The 24,952-nt window shown below is 48.4% G+C and overlaps 1 protein-coding gene across 1 annotated transcript in view; it reads left to right on the top strand.

Annotated features, from left to right (window-relative positions):
* Window positions 1-17,931, top strand: part of BARX2 (BARX homeobox 2) — an 82,226-nt gene extending 64,295 nt beyond the window's left edge. The window contains exons 2-4 of the mRNA XM_027532320.1: window positions 2,384-2,681; window positions 8,064-8,148; window positions 16,969-17,931. Of these exons, the coding sequence (XP_027388121.1) occupies window positions 2,384-2,681; window positions 8,064-8,148; window positions 16,969-17,235 (650 nt within the window). The 3' untranslated portion in view covers window positions 17,236-17,931. The remainder of the gene's footprint in view (window positions 1-2,383; window positions 2,682-8,063; window positions 8,149-16,968) is intronic.
* The last annotated feature ends 7,021 nt before the right edge of the window (window positions 17,932-24,952 follow it).

Below are 24,952 nucleotides of genomic sequence, written 5' to 3'. Positions count from 1 at the left end.
ATTCGCCTTGCTCTTGTAGTGAGTTGTTGGGGCTGGGCTGAGTCCCAAAGGGCACCCCAGAACTTCCTGTTTTCGTCATATATCAAGATGGGCTCAGGATGAAAGGTGCTTTCATGACATTAGTATGAAAGTGAACAAGTGAACGTGTTAGTGGCTCAGTCTTGTATCCTCTATCCATGGGATTCTCCAGGCAAGAATACTGGAGTGGGTAACCATTCCCTTCTCCAGAGGATCTTCCCAACCCAGAGATTGAACCTGGGTCTCCAGCATTGCAGGCAGATTTTTTTTTTTTTACCATCTGAGCCGCTGAGGAAGCCCCATATAAGAGCTTGAAGAATTCTTCGAAATTATCTCCTTTTACTCACTTTACAGCTGATAAAACTGAGGCCCAGAGGGATAAAATGATTTCCATAGGTAGTGATAGTGACATGTTAAACACAGTTCTATGGAATAATGGAAAGGAAGGACTTTTTCACTTGAGCCTTAAAAGTATCAGCAAATAAGAAATGGTGCAGCCCTCAAGCCAGTCAGCCCTCAGCCACTACCCCCGCCCCTTGGTGAGCCTGAGGGAACTCAGGAGGGAGACCAACAGGCTGCAGGCTGCTCACTACCCTTGACCACTGCAGCTGCCCCCAGCGGTGCACCCCGAGGGGGCTCAGGAGAAGAAGGAAGGGCTCAGCTATACTGGCCCCAGATAGCTGAGGTGCATATCAAAGGAATGACTTTAGTGAGTCCAGATTTGTTCTTCTCTTGTGCGGAAAAGTGCTACATCCATTAACTTGGGATGTCTGTGTTTTCTCTCTCCTTCTCTTTTTAAAACTTTTATTGGAGTATAGTTGCTTTACAATGTTGTGTTAGTTTTGGCTGTACAGCAAAAAGAATCACCCATATGTATACATATATCCGCTCTTTTTTGGATTTCCTTCCCATTTAGGTCATCATAAAGGACTGAGTGGAGCTCCTTGTACTATACAGCCGGTTCTCATTAGTTATGTATTTTATACATAGTAGTGTATGTATATCAATCCCAATATCCCAGTTCATCCCACCAACCCTTCCCCCTTGTTGTCCATGCATTTATTCTCTACGTCTGTGTCTCTATTCATACTCTGGAAATTTAAGTTCATCTGTACCATTTTTCAAGATTCCACATATAAGTGATCTTATAGGATATTTGTTTCTCTCTTTCTGACTTACTTCACACTGTACGACAGTCTCTAGGTCTGTCCATGGTTTTCTTTAGTTAATAGTAATCCTTTGATGTTGTGACCACCTAGTCTTTGTTGCAAATATTCCTATATATCCTGGCTCCTCCCTTACCTCTTCAGAGCAGTCCCTTGGAGCTGTCTGCAAAGATGCTCCTGGGCTTCATGTCTTAAGAAAGTCCCTAAAATATAAAACATAACTCTCAACTTTTAGGTTGTACAATTCTTTTCAGTCAACAAAAGAGAAAACATATTTTTGGACAGGAAAGGTCTCCTCTCTTAAAATTCGGAAGAGGCACAGAACTGTCTGGGAACTACCACGCCTCACGACCCCAGCACACCCTGGGGCAGACATTGCTAATCAACCCCAGCTCTCTTCCATCAGCTGGACTCTGACCCAGCCTGAGAATCCTCCTTAACATAGAGCTGGAGGCAGCCACTATAACAGATCTGAATTTTCATGTGAATTAAAATCTTTTGGGCCCCTCTTTTCTAAATGATGCATCTATGTGATTCATGGTGTGGTAACTGCCCCGTAGTTCAAGCCAGAAGAACCTAGTTTGACTCCTAAATGTGCTTGTTTCTAGCTCTGTGACACCGTCTAAGTCCTTTAGCCTTTCTGGCCAGAACTGTTTTCTTGTCTCTGAAATGAGGGAGTTGAAGTAACTTTTAAGCATCTTTCTACCTCCGAAAAATGTTTTGATTCAATGTTTGTAGACTTCCCAGGAAGAATTTATACTTAGAACCATGTATTTTTTATAAAGACCGGAGGTGGTTCTCAGGTACTTTGTATATTACGAATCTATTTCAGATTCCTTAAGTCTTCAGTTCCTTGCTTTATCTGACTACTTCCTTCTATCTGCTGTGTCATTGACCCATATCTGTGAAACCAGAATTTAAAGATTCTAAAGGAAGAGATGAGGAAAGAGTCATTTAAAACCAGAGGGATTTTGGGACCCTCTTCTTTGTCCTGTAAGGCTTGAATGTTCTCACCCATTAGGCTGATCTAACCTGCATGTGTTCTGTCCGCCCAGCCTTCCCCATTTATACCCGGTTGTGAACAGGAGGCCCTGCCAGGCAGACGGGTCTCACTGTGGGGTCCTCTGGGATCTCTGGCCCCCTTTCTCTCCCTGCCCCTGCCCCGCCCCATGTGACTCGCCTCCCTGTTTGTCTTCCAGGCCCCACTTCCCTCCGGGCATATCCTCTCCTCTCGGTGATCACCCGACAGCCCACGGTCATCTCCCATCTGGTCCCCACCACCCCGGGAATCGCCCAGGTTCTGTCCCGCCACCCGGCCACTGAAGCTGCCTCTGCGGAGGCCCCAGGCGAGAACCACGGGAGCAGCGAGTCTGAGACGGAACAGCCCACGCCCCGGCAGAAAAAGCCCCGCCGGAGCCGCACCATCTTCACCGAGCTGCAGCTCATGGGCCTGGAGAAGAAATTCCAGAAGCAGAAGTACTTGTCCACCCCAGACAGGTGAGGACACGGGGAAGGGACTGTTCCAGGAAAGGCCCTTGAGAAGGGAGACTCCTTTTGCTCTCAATGTGGCATGGAGGGCCACAAGGACTGTTCTAGGGTTTGTGCAGGACACTAGGGCAGGAGTCTGTCCATGGCTCAGCTCAAGTAATCTCAGCCTTGGTTAAACAAAAGCCAGCCCACCTGAGTGCTTCCTAGGTGGTGCAGTGGTAAAGAATCTGTCTGCCAGTGCAGGAGATGCAAGAGACCCAGGTTTGATCCCTGGGTGGGGAAAATCCCCTGGAGTAGGAAATGGTCAACTCACTCCAGTATCATTGCCTGGAAAATTCCACAGACAGAGGAACCTGGTGGGCTAATTATAGTCCATGGGGTTGCAGAAGAGTCAGACACGACTGAGCCATTAAGCACACACATAGCTCACCTGAATTCATCATACTTAGTCCCAGAAGCCTGCCTGATGCTGAATTTTTACTCCTCACTGCATCTCTGTATGTTAACTACTGCAGTACAACAAGCATGGTGAAAGTGAAAGTTGTGTCCGACTCTTTGTGACCCCATGGACTATACAGTCCATGGAATTCTCCAGCAGAATACTAGAGTAGGTAGTCCTTCCCTTCTCCAGGGGATCTTCCCAACCCAGGGATTGAACCCAGGTCTCCCGCATTGCAGGCAGATTATTTACCAGCTGAGCCACAAGGGAAGCCCAGCAAGCTTGTTTACCATACAACAAGCATGGTAAAGCTTAGCAAATGGTTGCCCAGGCGCTCAGCTGGGAAACAGGTTTGGTGTTTAAAACCACTGACACTTAGGATCAGATGCACTGGGACTAGACCTGGAGTTGAGGTCCATGATCTTCCCAGGCTTCTGCCTACCCTCCAACCCCCAACTGGCTTAGCAGGCACACCTGGCTTCTGCATGGCAGCCTGGATTAATGGGGCTGTGGAGCTGTCAGATGTCCTGATGAACTTGACAGGTACCAAGTCAGAACCATTTGGCTGAGACCAAGGAGGACCTGGATGAAGGTCTCTTCTTTAAACCCTTTTGAGATCTCAGTGAGGGTGGCTATGACCCCTGCTTTACTCAGAGGCTTCAGTACCTCCCCACTTTCTTTAATTTAGCATCTTAGCAAAGAAATATGCCGCAAGAGTGTATGTTCTACCTTGTTCTTTCAAACTCACTCTGGAATGACTGGCCTAATGTGTGACCCTGTTTATTGGAAGGATTTTCAAGGTACTTTTGCTCTTTCTTTGCTTACTGCCTTGTCTATTTCAGGTCTGACCCTATTAAAGAGAAGGAAAGGAAACTCAAATGCATTTCAAGCTGTTTATTAGCTGCTCGATAAAAATTTGAGAGAGGAGCTTGCAAGTCATTGATTAAAAGGGAATTTGTTTACTGATTCAGTTAGTTGAGCTCCCAGCAGCTGTGTGCAAGGCATTGTGGCAGGGATTATGGGTCCAGAAGATAGCAGACAAGAGACTTGCTCTAGAGGAGGTCACGGGGAAGGATGTGGCTGCAGTAACCACATCACGACTTGGGGTGTGGATGCCAACATGTTCCTGAGGGCTCCAGGAGCACAAAAGTATTGCTGAGTGTATCTGGTGGCAGCTGGGAAGCCTTCTCAGAGGACGTAGCACTTCAGAAGCACTTTGATCCCAGGAGGGAGATCCCACAGAGGGAATAACGTGCGAAAGGCACAGATGTGCTGCTGGGCATGCTGAGTGCTCTGCAGGTGATAGATGTCTCCAGCTCCAGGAGTTGGGGGGTGGTGTGTGGGGGGAGTGAGGCTGCAGAGATGAGAAGGACCCTGTATGTCTGACCAAAAGATGTGGACTTTGTTGTGCAGGCTGTGTGTCAGTAGCTGTGAAGAGCTGCGAGTGTTGTGGCCAGATTTACGTTTTATTTTTTTCATTTTTTATTTATTAAAAAAAACTTAGGCCATGCCCTATAGCATGTGGGATTTTAGCTCCTTGATCGGGAATCAAACTTGGGCCCCCTGCATGGGGAGCATGGAGTTTTAACCACTGGACTAGCAGGGAAGTCCCGAGATTTACATATCGGAATCTTCATATTGGTAGCACCATACGTAACAGAGAGGGAAGAGTGAGAAGAGATCGAGCAGGGAAAGCAGGTGGACAGAGTCCAGGGAAGGTCATTGAAAAGAATTAAGGTGGAGACAGTGGGAACAGAGACGAGAGAATAGATCTGAGACCTGTTGTGAAGCCAGAACAACAGAATTTCCATTGGCGTGAGGCAGACAGCTGAGAATTCTGTGGCTCCTGCCTGGGCCACCAGGGAAAGAGGGACAAGCATTAACTGAAGCTGGAAGGCAGAGGGCAGAGTGAGTTTGGTGAGGAAAGAGTGCATTCTGTTTTGGACATGTGCAATTTGGGGCACCTTCAGGCAGAGGATGGAGGCAGGTCTGTGGTTTGGGGATTAATAGATGAGATCTCTGGGGCTTCCCTGGTGGCTCAGATGGTAAAGAATCTGCCTGCAATGAAGGAGACCTGGATTCGATCCCTGGGTCAAGAAGATGCCCTGGAGAAGGGAATGGGTACCCACTCCAGTATTCTTGCCTGGAAAATCCCATGGACAGGGGAGCCTGGCTGGCTACAGTCCATAGGGTCGCAAAGTGTTGAATACAATTAAGTGACTAAGCACACTCACGCGCGCGCGCGCGCGCACACACACACACACACACACACACACACACGGTGTTCTGCTATTCTGATGCTCCCTGGTGTAACGAAGCACCTCCTGCACTCAACACACGTGGAGTACAGGAGGTGGAGTGGGCATCTGGATTTATGAATCAGCACACTCAAGATGACATTCTAGGCTTATTTTAGAAGTTAGAATTTTTTTTTTAGCAGAAATGTTAGTTCCAAATCAACCTCCTGGGGCTTCCTGCTACCTGCCCAGGCACCTCTCAGGTGAGCTTGATTCACTTGCCTGCAGAAGAGGACCATCTGGCTGGCGTGGAGGCTGCCGCCCAAGCTGCCCCACCAGCTGTTCCTCACCTCGTACGTGACCGGGGCCATGAGCACGCCTCCTCCCACGGCGCACACCCTCTTCCCCTGTGTTTGTTTCTCCAGTCTCCTAGGTGACCCCATTGAAGCGAATTTGCACAGGGAAGTGAGAATCTGTAACGGCGGCAGGTAATGAGAGAGAGCTGATGACAGCGAAGTGTGTTTCTGGGGCCAGCATGAGTCAGGAGTGCATTTTTCCCAAGTGAGCTCATCCTGGTTTGCCAATGCTGTGGCAGAGCTGTGAACTGATCCTTCCATTCACTGATGCACCTGACGGCCTTAGGTGAACTGGCCAGGAAGGCTATGGAGAGGGGGGAAGCCCTCTGCCTCCAGGGAGGTCTGGGAGACCCGTGGGATGGCCCCCCTGGGCTCTTGGTGTTTAAATGAATAGCTACCTGGGATGCCAAATTGTGGCCAGAAAGGCTACGATGCAAAATTTACCTATGCCCCCCAAAAAGCTATCCAGAGATACCGTAAACTGCTATATGGTTGTTAATAACACTTGTTTATAGTGTACCCGCTGGGTGACAGGCATTGTTAGGTGCTTTGCATTAGCAGTTCTCAAAGGGTTTGGTCTTGGGACCCTTTTACATTCCTAAAAATTTTTGAGCCCCACCCCCCAGAAAACTTTTGTTGGTTAAACTATTGATATTTACCAAATTGAGTATTAAAGTTGAGAAAGTTTAAAAATATTTAGTTACTCATTACAGGATAACAATATTAGACCTATCACATTAACATAAATAACAGTTTTTAAATTTAAAAATTTTCCAAAAAAGTGAGAAAAACTGATCTTGTTTTCACTTATGCAAATTTATGTCTACCTTAATAAAAAAAGTTTAGATTCTCATATGTGCTTCTTGGGCTTCCCAAGTGGTGCCAGTGGTAAAGAATCCACCTGCTAATGCAGGAGATGCAAAAGGCGCAGATTCAATCCCTGGATCGGGAAGATCCCCTGGAGAAGGAAATGGCAACCCACTCCAGTATTCTTGCCTGGAAAATTCTATGGACAGAGGAGCTTGGTGGGCTACAGTCCATGGGGTCACTGAGTCGGACACGATTGAACGCACACACACCTGGGCTGCAGGGCTTCATTAGTGGGGAGGCTAAGGACTGCTAGCACAAGGAATTTACTGGCTTCAGTCTGTTAATGACTTTCAATAAAACTGTCAGCTTACAGTAGCCCTTTTACTGGGCAAGCAGATAGGTGTGAATGGGGATTGAAGCCAGGAGCTGAAGTCCTTGAAGGAAAATGGTTTTTCTTATTGGAGATTGAATTGGGCACTCTGGTCCAAGCAGGGGGTCTGAGAAGGGTACCTGGCATGCCAGGAGCCACACCTGGAGCCTTCACTCCTGTACCACTGGTCTTCCTGATGGTGAGGTGTCGCTTGTTACTCCTCAAGTAGAGAAAGTTGAAGCTGAGGTGCTGTGCTTAGTCGCTCAGTCGTGTCCTATTCTTTGTGACCCCATGGACTGTAGCTGGCCAGGCTCCTCTGTCCATGGGGCAAGAATACTGGAGTGGATTGCCATGCCCTCCTCTGTGGGATCTTCCAACCCAGGGATCGAACCCAGGTCTCCTGCATTGCAGGCGGATTCTTTACCAGATGAGCTACCAAGGAAGCCCCAGGGAAGCTTGGGTGCAGCTGAGGCTGTGTACCCAAGTCCCTTGGCCCAGGCTGGTGGCTCTGCAGGCTACAGAGAAATGTAGGACCACGCTTGGCCATGGAATGGGGAGCAGGAAGGGGACGGATGTAATGTTCCTTTTGGAATCCGTAACAGTTGAGGGCAGGGATGAAAGATGAGTCAACCTGTCAAAACGTATTTTTGAGCCCTCGTTCTTGATTTAGAATGCGGTAAGCACGTTTGTGATTATGAAGGAAGCAGTGGAGTAAGGGAGGCAGAAATAACTCATGAGAAGCAGAGACCAGTGAGAACTCAGAGCTCCCTGGTTGAGACGTGACCTGTGCAGAGGAAGCAACCTTCAAGGGGGTTTGTAGAGATAGCAGGGGTCGGGGGTGGGGGTGGCAGGAGGCTTACCACCCGGAAAAATGGGACTTTACCTTTCCTCCCCAGTTTGGATTTGGGGTCAGAGCCTTCATTTTATACAGGATCAGAGTAAAGAGTCTGTCGGGTCAGGGAGAGGACTTTGCAGTGAAGGTTCAGAAATTCCTTTCAGGTTCCATGTAGACAGTTCTTAGGCTTGGGCATCTATTTTTTAGCTTCACAGTTTCCTCCATAGGATTCTGGGAAGGGAAGCAGAGCTCTTTGGGAGGAACTGGTTTAATGGGGAGGTCCACGTGTTGGTAACAGGCCTTCCCCTCTTCCTCATCATCCCCCTGTCTCTCGTGCCTTCTAGGTTGGACTTGGCCCAGTCTCTGGGACTCACTCAACTGCAGGTGAAGACCTGGTACCAGAACCGCAGGATGAAATGGAAAAAAATGGTAAGAAAGAGAATAAGTCTTAACCATGGGCCCATCATGATCGGAAGAATTCTTACTACAGGGCTGGCAAGAAGGCAGGAAGGACCCTTTGGTGGATTGAGCTCCAGAGACTGGAAGGCCTTTTACCGTGCTGGCTGGGAGGGAGGCCGTTTGAACAAAAGGATGAGCAATTCTTTCTGACCTGGATTTCCTGACCAGAGGGATATTCTTTTTCACAGTTTCATTGGAAATAAAAAGGAAGCCTCCAGACTTGTCTGTTGCTGCTTTTAACCCCACCTAAAATCCCACGGACGGAGGAGCCTGGTAGGCTGCAGTCCATGGGGTCGCTAAGAGTCGGACACGACTGAGCGACTTCACTTTCCCTTTTCACTTTCATGCATTGGAGGAGGAAATGGCAACCCATTCCAGTGTTCTTGCCTGGAGAATCCCAGGGACGGCAGGGCCTGGTGGGCTGCTGTCTCTGGGGTCGCTCAGAGTCGGACATGACTAAAGTGACTTAGCAGCAGCAGCAGCTAGCCTTTTCAAAGAACTTCCTTCCCACTCCCACCAATAGCTAAGAATAGAAGTCAGTCCTCTCTGTTTTTTAGAGGACATGTAGGGTGCACCTGCTCTTGTAGAATTCTCAACTCTAGTGGGCATCAGAGGAACCTGGGTGGCAGGTATGAATGCAGAACTCAAGGCCCTTCCTAAGATTCTGCTTTGCTGGCCCAAGGCAGGGAGTGTTAACTAGCACCCAGGTTCCTCTGATGCATATGGTATAGTGACTCTGATTTCCCAAATACCACTCTAGTGCCTTACAGATGAGTTGTTCCCTATTTGGTTTTTAAATGAATTTATATAGCAATAGAAGGGGAAAATGTGGAAGCAGTGACAGATTTTATTTTCTTGGGCTCCAAAATCACTGTGGACAGTGGCTGTAGCCATGAAATTAAAAGACGCTTGCTCCTTGGAAGGAAAGCTATGAAAAACCTGCTGCTGCTGCTGCTAAGTCAGTTCAGTCATGTCCGACTCTGTGCGACCCCATAGACGGCAGCCCACCAGGCTCCCCTGTCCCTGGGATTCTCCAGGCAAGAACACTGGAGTGGGTTGCCATTTCCTTCTCCAATGCATGAAAGTGAAAATTGAAAGTGAAGTCACTCAGTCATGTCCGACTCTCAGCCACCCCATGGACTGCAGCTTGCCAGGATCCTCTGTCCATGGGATTTTCCAGGCAAGAGTACTGGAGTGGGGTGCCATTGCCTTCTCCCTAGACAGCATATTAAAAAGCAGAGATAACACTTTGCCGACAAAGGTCCACATAGTCAAAGCTATCGTTTTTTCAGTAGCCATGTACAGATATAAGAGCTGGACCATAAAGAAGGCAGAGCGCCAAAGAACTGAGGCTTTAGAATTGTGGTGCTGGAGAAGACTCTTGAGAGTCCCTTGGACTGCAAGGGGATCAAACCAGTCAGTCCTAAAGGAAATCAGTCTTGAATATTCACTGGAATGACTGATGCTAAAGCTGAAACTCCAATACTTTGGCCACCTGATGTGAAGAGCTGGCTCTTTGGAAAAGACCCTGATGCTGGGAAAGACTGAAGGCAAATGGAGAAAGGGCAGCTGAAGATGAGATAGTTACATAGCATCACTGACTCAATGGATATGAATTTGATCAAACTCTGGGAGATGCTGAAGGAAAGGGAAGCCTGGAGTGCTGCAATCCATGGAGTTGCACAAAGTTGGACATGACTTAGTGACTGAACAACAACAAATTAGTGTAAACAGCTCTTTAAAAAAGAAACATCTCTACATTTTAAGGACCTCATTTCATAATGGCTTAGCCCTCTCTTTTTCTTATTCAAAAAAAAGCAACAGTTAAATCCAGATTTTCCAAAGCAGTTGTCTCACTTCCAGTTTTGAAAATTCCAAGGGTCAAAGCCCAGAGAAAACAGGAGAGTTGGGAAGAGAGTGGGAAGAAACCTCTGACCCAGGCCTTTCCATGTTCTCGCTGGGTCTCTGGCCCCCTCTCCTATCCTGTGGACCGAGCATCTCAGGCCTGCCTGCATGATGTCCTAATTGCTAGGCCATCTGGTCACAAGCCTTGGTGTCTCAAGGGCTGGAGTATGAATTTTCTACAATGACCAAATAACTAAGACCTCCTTCCCCTGCACCAGCTACCTAGTTTTCAGAAACAAAAAGAGTTAATAGGCACTTTTTGATAATGGGTAATAGATTTGAGTTTTCTCCATTTTGTGTTTTTATCCAATATATGTATTTTTTTCTCTGAAAACTTTGGTTCTTGCTATTGCCTGCTAACAGGCTTCCAGATGGTGCTAGTGGTAAAGAATGAGCCTGCCAGTGCAGGAGACATAAGAGATGTAGGTTTGATCCCAGGGTCAGGAAGATACCCTGGAGGAAGAAATGGCAACCAAGTCCAGTGTTCTTTCCTGGAAAATTCCATGGGCAGAGGAGCCTGGTGGGCTACGGTCCATGGGGTCGCAAAGAGTCAGACATGACTGAGCACACACAAGCAAGAGTCCAGAGGAGAAGTGAAATATTGGGACAGCTTGCAGGGAGAAATTGAAATGGAAAGATAAATAAGATTCGATTAAACATGTTGTTGCTCCCCAACTTCTAGAATGCTCAGACACCCATGGAGCCTTTTAGGGGACTGATCTCTAAGGGAACCAGATCTGGGACCTGGAAACACTGGGCTGTGTTTCCCGGCGTGCCCCTCCCTGGTTGGTTTTGGGCAAGTCTCTTCACTGCTTTTTGTGCAAGTTCCACCACCCACCTCCTTCCCCGTCCCATCATCGTCATCAAAATTGATGTCTCCTGAGTGGCAGAGGCATTGTTTGAGTTGGTTATCAGCGATCTTTTCGTGACTCAAACGATGGAGGCACTGACAGCCCGCCAGCCCTGCCAGCACCGCCCAGTGCCCGTGGGGAACACGTGTGCCCCTGCCACTGACGTCAGCTGTTTTCCACCAGCCTCTGCACGGCTGGCACCGCTGCAGGCCGTGTGTCGATAGTTATCAATGTCGTAGAAAACAAAATGGAAGTAACTGCACAGATTTAAATCTCCGAGCAGTCCACAAGCCAACCGAAGGCAGGCCCCTTCCAGAAATTTCACCTTATGAGCAGTGACTTTTCACCAGGCAGTAGAGATGTGGCTATAAGACACCAGTTGTTGTTGTTGTTGAGTTGCTAAGTTGTGTCCTACTCTTTGCGACCCTGTGGACTGCAGCACACCAGGCTTCCCTGTCCTTCACTATCTCCCATAGTTTGCTCAAATTCACGCCCATTATGTTGGTGACACCATTCAACCATATCATCTGCTCTTGCCCCCTTCTCCTCCTACCTTCACTCTTTCCCAGCATCAAGGTCTTTTCCAATGAGTAAGATACCAGGCCATCCATTAAAAAAAAATTCAAAAAAGGTACTCAGTCAGTGGAGGTAGCTGACCTGTAAGTCGCTCATTATTCAGAGTGATCAGGGCAACACTGGAAGGAAATAAAAGGTTCAGCATCAGTAGGAGAAGGGAGGGCTTCCTGGAAGGGGTGCCATCTAAGCTGGGTTTAATGGATGAATAGACACCTGCCAGATGAAGTTTGGAAGGGTGTCAAAGGCTGAAGGAAGGAACAGAAGTACACAGGGGCACTGCAGGGACCTCAGAACAGCTGGAGTGAAGAGGAGAACAAGGTGGCTCAGGTGTGGGTCACGTTCTGACTTTCTCAAAACAGCAAGGCATTGTTGGGATCCTGATTGCTTCATAGTTTCCCCTGGTAAAACTTTCAAGGCTGCCTCTTCAAGGACTGGGAAAGAAAAGAATAATTGAGTAATAAAGATGTCTCAAGGCAAGTAATCTCACTGGAACTGGAAAAAGAGCATTCGCTTCTCAGAGTTACTCGCATGCTGCCAGAACCGAGATAGCATCTCTGACTAGTTTTTACCGGTCAGCGTGTAGAACCTGTGGCAGGTTGGGTAAATGTGGTCTCCCACGTTTGGTGGGATCTGCACCCTCCCTTCCGTTTCTGCTTGGCTTGGGTTCCAGTAGGGCCCAGCAGGCTTCGTAGCGGGCCAGAAGTACCTCATCATTCAGGGGTACTTTTCATCTCCAAAGTAGGGTTCTGTTCTGTGAGAGGGTCCAGATGGGTGGTCCCTTCCTCTCCCAGTCACAGAGCTGGGTGGGCCACGTACCATGCCCAGTGGTCATCTTGTGCACCAAAAGTCTCCAGCTGGTCAACAATTCTGTGTAACTGCTACCAGTTTCTACCTATGTAATCGTGGGCAAGCGCCTGTTTCCTCATCAGTAAATGCCTGATGTCCACCTTACAGGGATGCAGATGAGGTCAGTGAGCTAATCTGAGCCAATCCCTGTAGGACCCAGAACAGTGTCTGCCCCATAGGATACAGTCAAGAAGTGTTAGCTGCTGTTCATCTCAGTGTTTTTTTTTTGTTTGTTTTTAATTCTTTACCCATTCACAAAATTCATGTCTATAGAAAATCTCAACTTTTGGAGGCCAGGAGAGATAACCTGAAAATGAATTCTGCAAGTTTCCGGGATGCTGGTTAAGACAGTCAGGTGTTTTTCTGCATCCTCCCCACCTGCAAGCCTTCCCCGGTCAGTTGGTGCTTTAGCATTCAGGATTGAGTTGAGTGGAACATCCCATCTTCTGGCAGAAAATCTGCTAAACAGTGAGCTGGGGGAACATCTGTGCTGGAGATGGTGAATGTCTCAACTTCAGAGAAATAGCATCAGTCACATGGCTCTCTGGACTTCCCTGGTGGCTCCATGGTAAAGAATTTACCTGCCAATGCAGAAGATGCGGGTTCAATCCCTGGTTCAGGAAGATCCCCTGGAGAAGGAAATGGCAACCCACACCAGTATTCTTGCCTGGGAAATCCCATGGACAGAGGAGCCTGGTGGGCTACAATCCATGGGGTCGCAAAGAGTCAGACATGACTGAAGCAACTAGACAACAGCATGGCTCTCATTCCCATAGAGCAGCAGATAGAGAAAGGGAACAAAAAGGCAATGGGATAATGAGTCCATGGCCTAGGATCTGCTGGGAGGTTAGGAGGTCGGTAAGATAAATGTGGTAGAAATATCAGTTGAATCCTTCCCTTGCACATTACGTGCAATGAAATACCAATAAGAGTGTTAGATTCAGGCAATCGAGGTTTTGTATTCAAATCCCAGCTCTGCCTTGGGTTGCTTTTCCACCATGACAAGCCACTTCTGCCTGAAAAGTGAGGGAGGTAGAAGGTTTCTCTCTGCGCTGACAGCCGGGCCCTCCCATCAATGTGCCCGTCCCCCGCCCACCTGTGCAGGTGGAGAAGGAAGGTCCTGACATCCCCAGCAGGAGGGCACAGGAGAGTCTAGTTTTAGAGTTTGGAGGAAGGCTGCCAGCGGGCCAGGTTAATAAAAGTAGGTGGTGTGCTGGGTGTTTTTCCCAGAGGCGTGTGACCTCACGTGCAATGGGTTGCCTGGCCTCTCTGGACGAAGGAAAGTAAATTGGCTCCAGGGATGCCTAGGGAGGAGGGGTCCTGAGAGAAGGGCCGCAGAGTGCACGTGAGTGTGTAGTCTTAGCATGGGGTGGTTGCGAGATAATTGCATGTCTCAGGTGTGCTGGGAGGCAGAGGCCAGAGGTCAGGTGCAGAAAGCAGCCAAGAGTGTAGTTATGTCCTAATTATTGCTTGTGCTGGAATGTTTTATTCCATTTAGAAAATGGTCTGATTGTTTTGATTTTTTTTTTTTTTTCATGCTGTAGGAAAACAGCCAGGTGGGGTCTAGCCAAGCTGTGTGGGTGGTGTTCCCTAATTGCTGGGCTGGACTTTCTTTTGCCAATTAGGTGGCTTCCTTAGACCTGCTCTTTTATAACTTGATTACTACGTGGGGCAACTCGATTTTGTATAACCTCTTTCATACTGAGTGGAGCTGCTTTCAACACGTCAATTTCATCTTGGCACATTTGGGTGCTTTCAACAGCCTGTGCTCACAGTGAAACCAAAATCAGATACTGACATATGAAAAGGAATATAGAGACCTCTTTTCCCCAGAGGTTGATTCTGTCAGCATCTCTATCTTGTTAGAAGTCCCCTTCATATCTCTGTGTTAGCTGTTTGGATTGAAAGTACAGTGGCTGAGTAGATGCCCAGCTAAATGGAGGTGTTTAGTGCAAATTTATGGTTTTCCTTATACCATAAGCAAAAGTTAACTCAAAAGGAATCATAAACCTAACTAAACATTAAAACTATGAAACTCCTATGGCTGATTCATGATGAGGTTTGACAGAAAACAACAAAATTCTATAAAGCAATTATCCTTCAATAAAAAATTAAATTTAAAAAAAGTTATGAAACTCAGAGGGAGGGGACATACATATATCTGTTGCTGATTTATGCTGATATATGGCAGAAATAACACAATATTTTAAAGCAATTTTCCTCCAATTAAATTTACATATTAAAAAAGGAAAAAAGAACTATGAAATTCTTAGAAGAAAACATTTTCTTTTGGAGTAAATGCTTATGACCCTAGGTTAGGCAAAACCTTTTTAGATAAGACACCAAAAGCACAAGCAATAGCAACAAAAATTGCACTTCATGAAAATTAAAAACTTGTTCTGTTGAAGGACATCATCAACAAAGTGCAAAGGTGGGACTTCCCTTCTTAATTTGCCAGGGGTTAAGAATCTGCCATGCAATGTAGGGGATATGGGTTCAGTCCTTGATCAGGGAACTGATAATATCCCCCATGCCAAGGAGCAATGAAGCCAATAAATAAATAAACATTTTTAGAAATGACTTGAAAAGGCAACACAGAACAGAAGAATATATTTGTAAATCTTCTATCTGATAAGGGGCTTTCATCCAATGTATTAGTATTAATAGAGAACTCATAACTCAGTAATTAAAAAGGACAACCGCATTTTTAAATGGGCAAAGGATTTGAATAGACACTTCTGCAAGGAAGATATACAACTGGCCCATAAGCACATGAAAAGATGATGAACTTCAATAATTATCAGCGTTGTACAAATCAAAACCACAATGAAAAGCAACTTCACAACAGCTAGGATGGCTGGAATGAAAAAGACAGGTAGTAACAAGTACTGGGACTTCCCTCTGGTCCAGTGGTTAAGATTTAACCTTCCGATGCAAGGAATACAGGTTTGATCCCTGGCTGGGGAACTAAGATCCTACATACTTTGAGGCCAAAACAAAACAAAACGTAAAACAGAAGCAATATTGTAACAAATTCAATAAAGGCTCTAAAAATGGTTCACATCAAAACAGCCCTTAAAAAATGAGTTTTGCAGAGGATGTGGAGCACTGGAGCCCTCACATACTGCTGATTGGAATATAACATGGTGCTCTTGCCTTAAGAGAACAGTCTGGAAATTCCTCAGTCTTGGACTTCCCCTGTGGCTCAGATGCTAAAGAATCTGCCAGCAACGCGGGAGACCCAGGTTCTATCCCTGGGTCGGGAAGATCCCCTGGAGGACAACACAGCAACCCACTCCAGTATTCTTGCCTGGAGAATCTCAAGGACAGAGGAGTTGCTGGGCTACAGTCCATAGGGTTGCAAAGAGTTGGACACAACTAAAGTGACTTACCACGCACGCATGCATCGCTCTTTCACAGAATAGGAAACTGAGGCCCAGAGTCTTTAAAGGACTCTCCCAAAAACAAAGTAGACAAGGGGCACAGTTGGTGTTTAATCTAGTTATTCTACTTTCAAAACAAGAACACACTCTCTCCTATGTGTTACTGCTTCTTCAAACAACATAAAACCATATGTTTCATATTTCCTTTTCTGATTACAGAAATACATGATCATTGTTGAAAAATTTAAAAAGACATTAAAAAAGAATTGAAATTATCCTTGATCTTGAGACTACAAGCAGGGTAATGTGTAGTTGTCTAGCCACCAAATTAAATTATGCTGGTTTAGAACCCATTTTCACAAAACTATATTAATATTTCCCATGTTATTATATGTTCGCCTATATAATGATTGTAATGGTTGTTAAGTTTTCTCTCTTTGCCATATACTATAATTATGTACTCAATTATATGGTGGAAACTGTAGAGTATTTTTCTGGCTGTTGTTGCCATTTTTGTGATGAACATTTTTGCACATCAGTCATTGTCCCAATCTTTGATGACTTCCTTAGGCTAAATTGTTAGAAGTAGAATTTCTGTGTCAAACATTATGCACATTTTTTTTTAAGACTTTTGATTTGCATCCTCAGGTTGTCTTTTGAAAAAGCTGTACCAATTACACTTTTATACAGACATATGAGTGTTTATTTTCCTGTTTGTGACACTGTTTTTTTCTTTTAACTTATCAACTTGCTGTCACACTCATATTTTAATTTTCACTTGTTTCCCTATTTTTGAAGTTGGATTTTTAATGTATTTATGATCATTGTATTTAATAGAAATGATCCTGACTAAAAGTACATTGAACCTTTCATGAATGAAGCTGTCTTTGTAGACTGCAGGTGACTCCTGGAGAATATTTTTTGCCAAACTTTGCAACTTCATTGCCGGGAAGGAATGGTTTAGAGCAGGGGTGCCCAACCTGGGATCTAATGCCTGATGATCTGAAGTGGAGCTGATGCAATAAAAATAGAAATAAAGTGCACAATAAAATGTAATGTGCCTTTATCATCCTGAAACCATCCCCTCCCCAGTCTGTGGAAAAACTGTCTTCCACGAAACCAATCCCTGGTGCCAAAATGTTGGGGACCGCTGGTTCAGAGATGGGGGAGTGGGAAAGTGGAGGGAAGAAGTTATTTCTTAGATTTGATTTCATTTGTCTCCTACGTAGGTTCTTAAAGGTGGACAGGAAGCACCCACAAAACCCAAAGGTCGTCCCAAGAAGAACTCCATCCCCACATCAGAAGAGATAGAAGCTGAAGAGAAGCTGAACAGTCAGGTTCACAGCCAGGAGCTCCTGGAGCCCTCCCAGAGCCTGGAGGGGCTCTGTGATATGCAGAAACCAAAGGCACGCGTTGTCCCTGTGGAGGTGGCTGAGTCCCCAGGCCAGGCCCAGGAGTTGCCAGTAGCCTCTCCGGAACCCCCACCATCAAGCTAAAATAAAACTCTTGGTCGAGGGGAAGGGGGAGACTGGGAAGAAGGGAAAGAGAGAGGGCAGGGAGACCAGGGAGAAGAAAGCTGCCAAGAGCCCGAGACCTGGGGGAGAAGACCACGGCCGGCTCCCTCCCTCCTGCCCACGGCTCTCAGCTCCAGCTTTTGAGGAAGACTTGCTAGCCTTGGCCTGCTCTTCCTGAAAGGCTGCCTAAGCCACACAAGCCCTTGACTAAGGGACACAGTGCCTTGGAACTGCCAGCCCCAGTTGGGGTGACGCCGTGGAGCTGTCCAGGTCCAAGCTCCCCCTGGCATGATGGGGGACACTCCGACCAGCCTCGGAGCAGCTAGCCATCAAAGCAGAGATGGAGGAGTGGGCAGCATGCCCAGGTTCCTTGCTGACTCAGCACTTATTTCTGTAGCTTTAAAAGAAAATTTAATGTTTTTGATTGTTGTTTTTTTTGGGGGGGAGGGGTGGTCGGTGAGGGTGGGCAGATAAGAGTTGGGGGGAGTTTTGAGTTAATAGAATAAAGTTTGTTTGAAGACACGTGTGCCTTTGTACCCATTATAAGGTAGTCAGGTGACCCAGGAACTGATAAACCTTGTTTTTCTCGCTTGATTCAGTTGCCATCCCTGAAGCTGCAATGCAGATATGTTAAGATAACTTTTATTTTTTAATTAAAAATAAATCTTTCAAAAAAGATGGGATGTGTTGTTTCTTCCAGGGAGTGTATTTAGATCTTCTAGAATATGTCCTATGGAAAGAGGGTGGTGCTAGTGGTAAAGAACCCGCCTGCCAATGCAGGAGACACAAGAGACCCGGGTTCGACCCCAGGTCTGGGAAGATCCCACATGCCATGGGACAACTAAGCCTGTGTGCCCATGTGCTGAGCCTGAGCTCCCTATAGCCTGTGCTTCATAACAAGAGAAGCCACTGGAGTGAGAAGCCCATGTATCACAACTAGAGAAAGCCCACACACAGCATCAGAGACTCAGCACAGCCAAAGATAAAATTAAGAAAAAACAAAAAACCAAAACTCGTAAGCCTGTGAGCTTGTAGTATACAACTCCTTCGACAGGACTGGATTCAAGTATCGTGACTGCCACTTCAACTTTGCTAAGGCCGTGCCTTCCCTTGGCCATTGAGATCAACAAAGAGAAAGCAGTCTCTCTCTTAACGCAGAGGTAAGGACTTGGCTTCTGCGAACCAGTTCGTGCAGCCCACACCCAGCTGTCGGCCACTGCCTCTCTCAGCTGAGCCCACCCCACCCAGGGCTTTAGGATCTGCCCACCAGGCGGAGTCACCACGGCCAAAGTAAGCAGGTGAGTCCTGCCAGCTGGGTCTCCCTTCTGTCCTGTTCTCCTGCCCCAGGAAGGCCCTCATTAGGACGCAGCTTTCTTAGGCTGGTTTGTCTCTGGTCTGGGCTCTCATGCTGTCCTTCTCCTAGGCGTCTGACAGTGGCCACCACGGCTCAGGGAGAGGTGTGTGCACACATCTGGGTTTCCCTCAGCTGGGCTCTGGGCACTGTTTCTGACTTCCAGCCCTGGGTTCTTGGCCCATCATCTTTGGTATTGTTTCTTGGCCCTATGTAAGAGACAGGGGTTTGATCCCTGTATCGGGAAGTTCCCCTGGAGGAGGAAATGGCAACCCACTCCAGTATTCTTGCCTGGAGAATCCCATGAACAGAGGAGCCTGGTGGGCTACAGTCCATGGAATCACAGAGTCGGACACAACTGAAGCCACTTAGCACAGCACAGCACTTGGTTGGTGGGGTGAGTGCAGAGTCTTAAGAGCTTGGGGTATCTTGCCTCCTGTTTTCGAAGCCCCAAGCTCAATGTCACCTCCACTGACCAGCCTTGAGCTTGTCCTCCAGCCTCAGCTCTGTGGAGTTCAGCCCCATGGCTCAGAGGTGGGTCTGGGCTGGGCCTTTCCAAAGCCGATGGGTGCAGATTCAGGGGCCAAGTCAAGCTCCTTCTCCACCTCCATCCTTCCCTTTTCCTTCCAGGTCTCAAGCCTCGTGACCAGTACCCAGAAACCAGTTCCACAAGTCCCTGTGGGGGACCGCCTCCTTTATCAGCAGCCACTGGATGTCTACCTTTGAGGACCCTGCTGAACAAAAGCATTCTCTCCTCCAGCATCCAGGGTGGTGACCCCTGTGGGTTCAGGGTCTTATTTCGGGATCTGCTCACCTGCTGCCTTTTGTTTTTCAAAGGATGGAAGAGGGCGGAGGCAAACTGACCACGGAGGGAAGGTGACCACGTGAGATTCCTGCATCCCTGTGAGGATGGAAGAGTCTCTTACAAGCACTATAGCTGATGCTGCCCCTTGGGCTGCAATGTGGACTGTTTTTCCCAGCTTTACAGGAAGCTTACTCATTGGAGTAAAGTTGATCATCTAACCCTGGTCGTGCAGCTGGCGGGGAGCCATGCTGAGAACTAAGCCTGGTGGCCTTTGTCCTTGCCGAAGGTCTCCATGACTGGCCTGCCCTCTGTCCCCACTTGCAAACCACCTGGGCCTTCTTGGGGTGGTGGTGGGGAAGTTGCTTCCAGCAGCAGTCTGCTCCCTGCACACAGCTTCAACCAGATTGCAAGGTGGCCTCCCTGCCTCCACTCCCACCACCTGGACTCCCAGGGCAGGTCCCAGCCTCCCAGGGTGCCCAGGCCTGCTTGCCGAGCTCTACATTCATGTTCTGGGGCATGGCACCCCCTGAATGACTTCTCCATGGTCTGCAAAGGTCTCACCCAGCTTGACTCACACAATCTCCCAATGGGTCATGCTGTGAGCTTCGAGCCCTCACATTAGCCCAGGCAGATCTATCAGAAACCAACCTTCACTGGGCTGGTTTCCAGTCAGTCTCAGAGATTGATCAGTCCTAGAGCCATCTTAGAGAAGGGGGCCTGCGGACCTCAGTGATCTGCCCTTTGAGCTGTGTATAGATTCCCCTGCACTTCTCAACACCTTTCAACTTCATCACCCAGCCTTGCCCCACGGCCTGAGAAGGGCCAGGGCTGGAACTGGACTGCAGGGCAGGAAGCTCTTTCCTCAGGAAGCTGTGCTCTGTCAGCCTGCTTACATATTGTCCACTCAGCAGAAAATGACCAGGGACCTAACAGGACCGGGTTAAAGGCTGTCCTGGGGACTCACCCCAAGAGCTCCTGCCTGGGTCACCTGCTGGATGATTGCCTGAGCCCCTGGCGATTTTCTGTAGCTGCGACAGAAATCTTACCCCATCCAGTATTTGAAGAGCAGGAAGTACTGGGATTAGACAGCTGAAATGTGCTTTACACACACACACACACACACACACACACCCCATGCCTGTTTCTCAGGATTTCTATACACTGAATGCCTGTTTGTCTAAAGTTTGTGGGGGGCTGCTGCTCTGTGTCCACATAGACTCCCTGGTGGTCCCCTCTCTGCTGTCCTCGTGGAGGGAGGACCTGAATCTTCCAGGCTTCTCCAGAGGCTTCTCCCTCCTCTTTGGACCCTTGCAGTCCTGCTCCACGAGGCTGCGCCCCTCCCTACCCAGGAGACAGTGTCCTCCTCCCCACTGGCTCCCTCTCCCTTCCCCTTCTCCAGCATGAGTTTGAAGCCACGTCTTCCCCTTCTTTCATTAAGCTCACCTCTACGCCAGTCTAACCTGTTCCTTTCTCCCTGCTTCCTCTTAATGCATCTTTTGTCATCATCATTGTGATCCTGCCATTCTTCCAAAGAGCACACGGATGTGTTTGGTTTCCCTGTTAGAGCATGAATTCCTTCAGGCTGTTTTCCAGTTGATACGTTCCGAGTTTCTGCACAGAGGCTCCCAAGAACCACACACAGGCACTGGAAGATCAGGACCTGCTGACACCGCTCCTGGCCCAGGGGTTCTGTGTTCTCAGCAGGAGGGTCGGTCTGGCTTTGAGCCATACACTGCCTCTCCCATCACTGACCCCTGTTAGCACCTCGCTTGCTGGCGGCAGGGCAGGGGGCTGCCAGCACTTTTCAGAGAGGAGAGAGAAGGCTGAGCAAAACATCTGTTGTCCGCAGAAAGAGTCCCACCAGCCAAGGGACGCTGTGCCAGGCTTCTTCCCCAGGGACAGAGGCACTGGGGAGGGTGATGGGGAGCCCCCACTTGCTGGCCTGCAGGGCCAAGGGTCAGCTCACCTCTATCTGGCTAACCCTTTGAGGGGAAAGGCATTGAAGCAGCTTCGAAGAAGAAACCCTTGGAACATTCTCCAGATCACAGGCTGGGATGCAGCTGGCAGCCTGGGGAAAAGATGCATACAGAGGTGTTTGTCTAAAACAGAATTAAAATCTTATGTAGGGCTTTCCGGGTGGCTCAGTGGTAAAGAATCTGTCTGCCAGTCCTGGAGACACAGGTTCGATCCCTAGTTGGGGAAGATCACACAGGCTGAGAAGCAACTAAGTCTGTGTGCCACATAGACGGAGCCCACGTGCTGCCAACTACTGAAGCCCGCACGCCCTGGAGCCTGTGCTCCACAAGAGAAGCCACTGCAATGAGAAGCTGAAGCACTGTACCTGGAGAGTAGCCCCCATTCAGCACAACTTGAGAAAAGCCCATGCAGCATAGAAGACCCAGCACAGCCAAAAATAAATAAAAAATTTAAAAATCTCCTATTTAGACGCAAATCCTATTTGTAGCTGGTGGCGGGTGGGTGAGGCGGTCTGCTCTGGCTCCTGAGGTGATGTGGGAGGTGGCTGAAGGGAAGGCATCGGTCCTGGAGGACTGGGGGGACAGGGAAGGAGGAGGTGGCAGCTGCGCCTAGGGCTCACGTCTAAAGCCTTGGGGCTGGCAGCACTTGCAGGTTGTGGGGAGGGAGGGCTGGGGGAGACAGCAGAGAGAGGCCTGACACTCAGGCAGGAAGCCAGCAGTGACCTCTGCCCTCAGAAAGTGGGGTGTCCCGGCCTCTGGGCCCAGCAGCAGTGTCAGCCCCATTGGAGTCAGCAGGCGCTTCCCGTGCCTGCCCAGGGCTGGTGCCAAGGGCAGGGGAGCTGCGAGGGGGCCAAGGAACATGTCTCTGTCCTCAGTAAGCTTGCCGGAGACACACCTGAGTGAGTGTTGGAGCAAAGGCGGGGATTCCAGCTAGATCTCTATGTTTCTACCCTGCCCCTACCCAGGAGCTGGTGTTCTTTGTGGGCAAGGAAGGTGATTCATGGAGGGCGCATCCCCACCATGTCCTTACCAGGCTAGGCCACTAAGGTAGCATTGAGTCCTTATGTTGGACCCTTGTACACCCGGGAGGGTGATTAACACTGGAACAACAGGTGTGCGATAAGTCACCTGAACCTGCCTCTAATCCCAGATTGTTGCCCCAATCCTGGGCGGAGGGTGGTTTGGGAGGCAGAAAGGTCCTGGTAACACCGCCTCTAATCCAGGTGCAGATGCTGAAAAGAACGGAGCTCTGCACCAGCCTGCTTCGGCCTCCCTGCCTCCTTTTGCTCTTGCCCCTCCTGTGGACAGGGGATGCGTGGTCCTCCCCGCCTCCTCCCCCATCCAGCTGTGTGTGCCCGTCCAGGTGTGCGTGCTCATCCAGCCATGCGCACTGTCGGCCCCTGGCTGCTCCAGGTCAGTGGTGGCCGGGAGGGTGCGGGCAGACGCTGTGGTTGCTGAGGGCTGGTAAGTCACCGTGACAGGCCCCTTTCATACTGACCTCCTTTCCTTCCAAAACCCTCTTCCCTCTGTTTACTCTGGTGCTGATTTATTAGATATGCAGTTAAGTGCCCATTTAGCTCTGCAAACTGTCAGCACCCCTGCTTTATGAATAAGATTATTCACTGACAAAACCTTTGAAACATTTTTTTTAACAAGAGGGTGGGGAGGAATGGGGGAGAGGAGAGGACCAGGAAGTAGCGCCCCGGGTCAGTGAGGAGGCCAGGAGGGACCGAAACCAGAGCGTGGCCTCTCAGCTCAAGAATGCAGCCAGCGCCTGGAGCCGCCTCACACTCACCCTGTCCATCAAGACAGGTGTCATTGCGTCCATGGGACTGTGGGGTCTAGAGTTCACTCCTTTGTCTCAGCTGCGTGTGCCTGCTCTGAGTGGTTCTGAGAATCTCAAGGCCTGCTGGGTGAGTCGGTGCCCCTTGGGCGTCCTCGGTTGATGGGCCGGTTCTGCCAGGGCTCCCCTCCTCCATCCAGGTGGCATCTCTTCCCAAGCACCCACTGCTTAAACACACAGAGGGTAGCTGACCCTGGTCCGTGTCTCTCTATACCCTCTGACCAGATGCCAGGCCCTGCAATGAGGACCACTTACATCATCACACCTAACACCTCAGCAGCCCTGTGATGGCAGCATAATTAGCATCTTGGCTCAGAGATAGGGAAGCGAGGCCAACATGGTGAGGTCTCCCCAACACAGCTATGGGTCTGTCTCCCCCACAAACCATGCCTGGGCTTACTTCTAAGAAGGCTGAGGTGACCAAGTCTGATCTGAGGTCAGTAGCACCCTGCAGGTGCCCTCACCCACCTCCCACACAGCTGTCACTGGGGTCCCCATCATGGCATGCTCTTACAGTGCGGGGTACAGAGAACAGAGCGCAGTCTTCCCCTCAGGTGTGAATGATCAAGTCCTCCAACTACCCACCTGTGATGGTGAATACCTGGTTCCCCCTCCCACTTCTATTGTGTTTTCAGAGGCTTGGAAAGAGTCGGAGTTTGGGGGTGTGTTGTCCTTGGCAGTGACCTTGGAAAGGGGTGCTGGCATCTGGAGGAAGCTTGATGGGAGGGGTCACGTCTGAAGCACAGAGACAGCATAGATCCTCGCTACCAAGTGGCAGGCAGTGCCAGGGGATACCGGCTTCCACCCCGAAATGGGAGGGGCACAGAGAAGCTGGGAGACCCCCAATAGGATCTGTGTGGAGTCATGAGACTTCTATTCTGGCTCTGGACATGGATGCTGTGCCTTCTTGGCAGTCTTGGGTGCCCTCTGAGGTCTAGGCCAGCCTTGGAGCTTGCCTTCTGGACCCAGAGGTCCCAAAGCTAGTGTTCCTTTTCCTGCTCCTCCCTGTCCTCCTCTTGATTTCTCCCTCAGCCATTTATTTCTCTCTATTTGTAGTATGTGTTCAGTGCAAACAAATTCCCTAATACGAGAAAGTCACTGTGAATCTGAGCATCGTTAACACAGATACAAGGATGATCCAAGCAGATGTTCCACACACAAATAGAAAGCAACAAGGAGTATTCATGAGATATACAAAAGCTTGAGATGTGTTGGAGATGCTTGTTTTATACTGTTTTCTAAGAATGGCAAATATTTGCTTTTGTTATCAAGACTATACGCCTGTTTGGACCCTGGAACACCAGAGTATGGTCATGGTAATCAAAGAATACAATGAGTGCATATTTCTAAACATAGGTTTCTGCACACACAGACAGTTGTATAAGATGTACTTTCCAGAATCAAGCTGTTTTCAGACCAGGTGTCTGGTTCTAACCATTTAAAACACTGGCTGACAGGGTGTGCTTCAATGCTAGCCTTATTCATATAGGTGCAAAAAGTATTTATAAAAATAGCATAAAAGAATTTTTATGAGCTCAATTCAGGTTAAGTTTCCAATGTTCAATTTATCTCAGTTTTTTTTTTTTAATTTCTTTCAAGATTTACAAAAAATGTTCACTGGATGTTTTAAATTTTTACATATACTGAAAAAAAGGCACTAATTTAAAGTTATTTGGGACATCCCTGGTGGTCCATTGGTAAAGACTTCACTTTCAGTGCGAGGG

The sequence above is a fragment of the Bos indicus x Bos taurus genome, chromosome 29 (assembly GCF_003369695.1).
Source record: "Bos indicus x Bos taurus breed Angus x Brahman F1 hybrid chromosome 29, Bos_hybrid_MaternalHap_v2.0, whole genome shotgun sequence".
Taxonomy (NCBI): Eukaryota; Metazoa; Chordata; class Mammalia; order Artiodactyla; family Bovidae; genus Bos; species Bos indicus x Bos taurus.
Note: the sequence above shows the minus strand (reverse complement) of the source record. Positions and strands in the feature narration are given on the sequence as shown.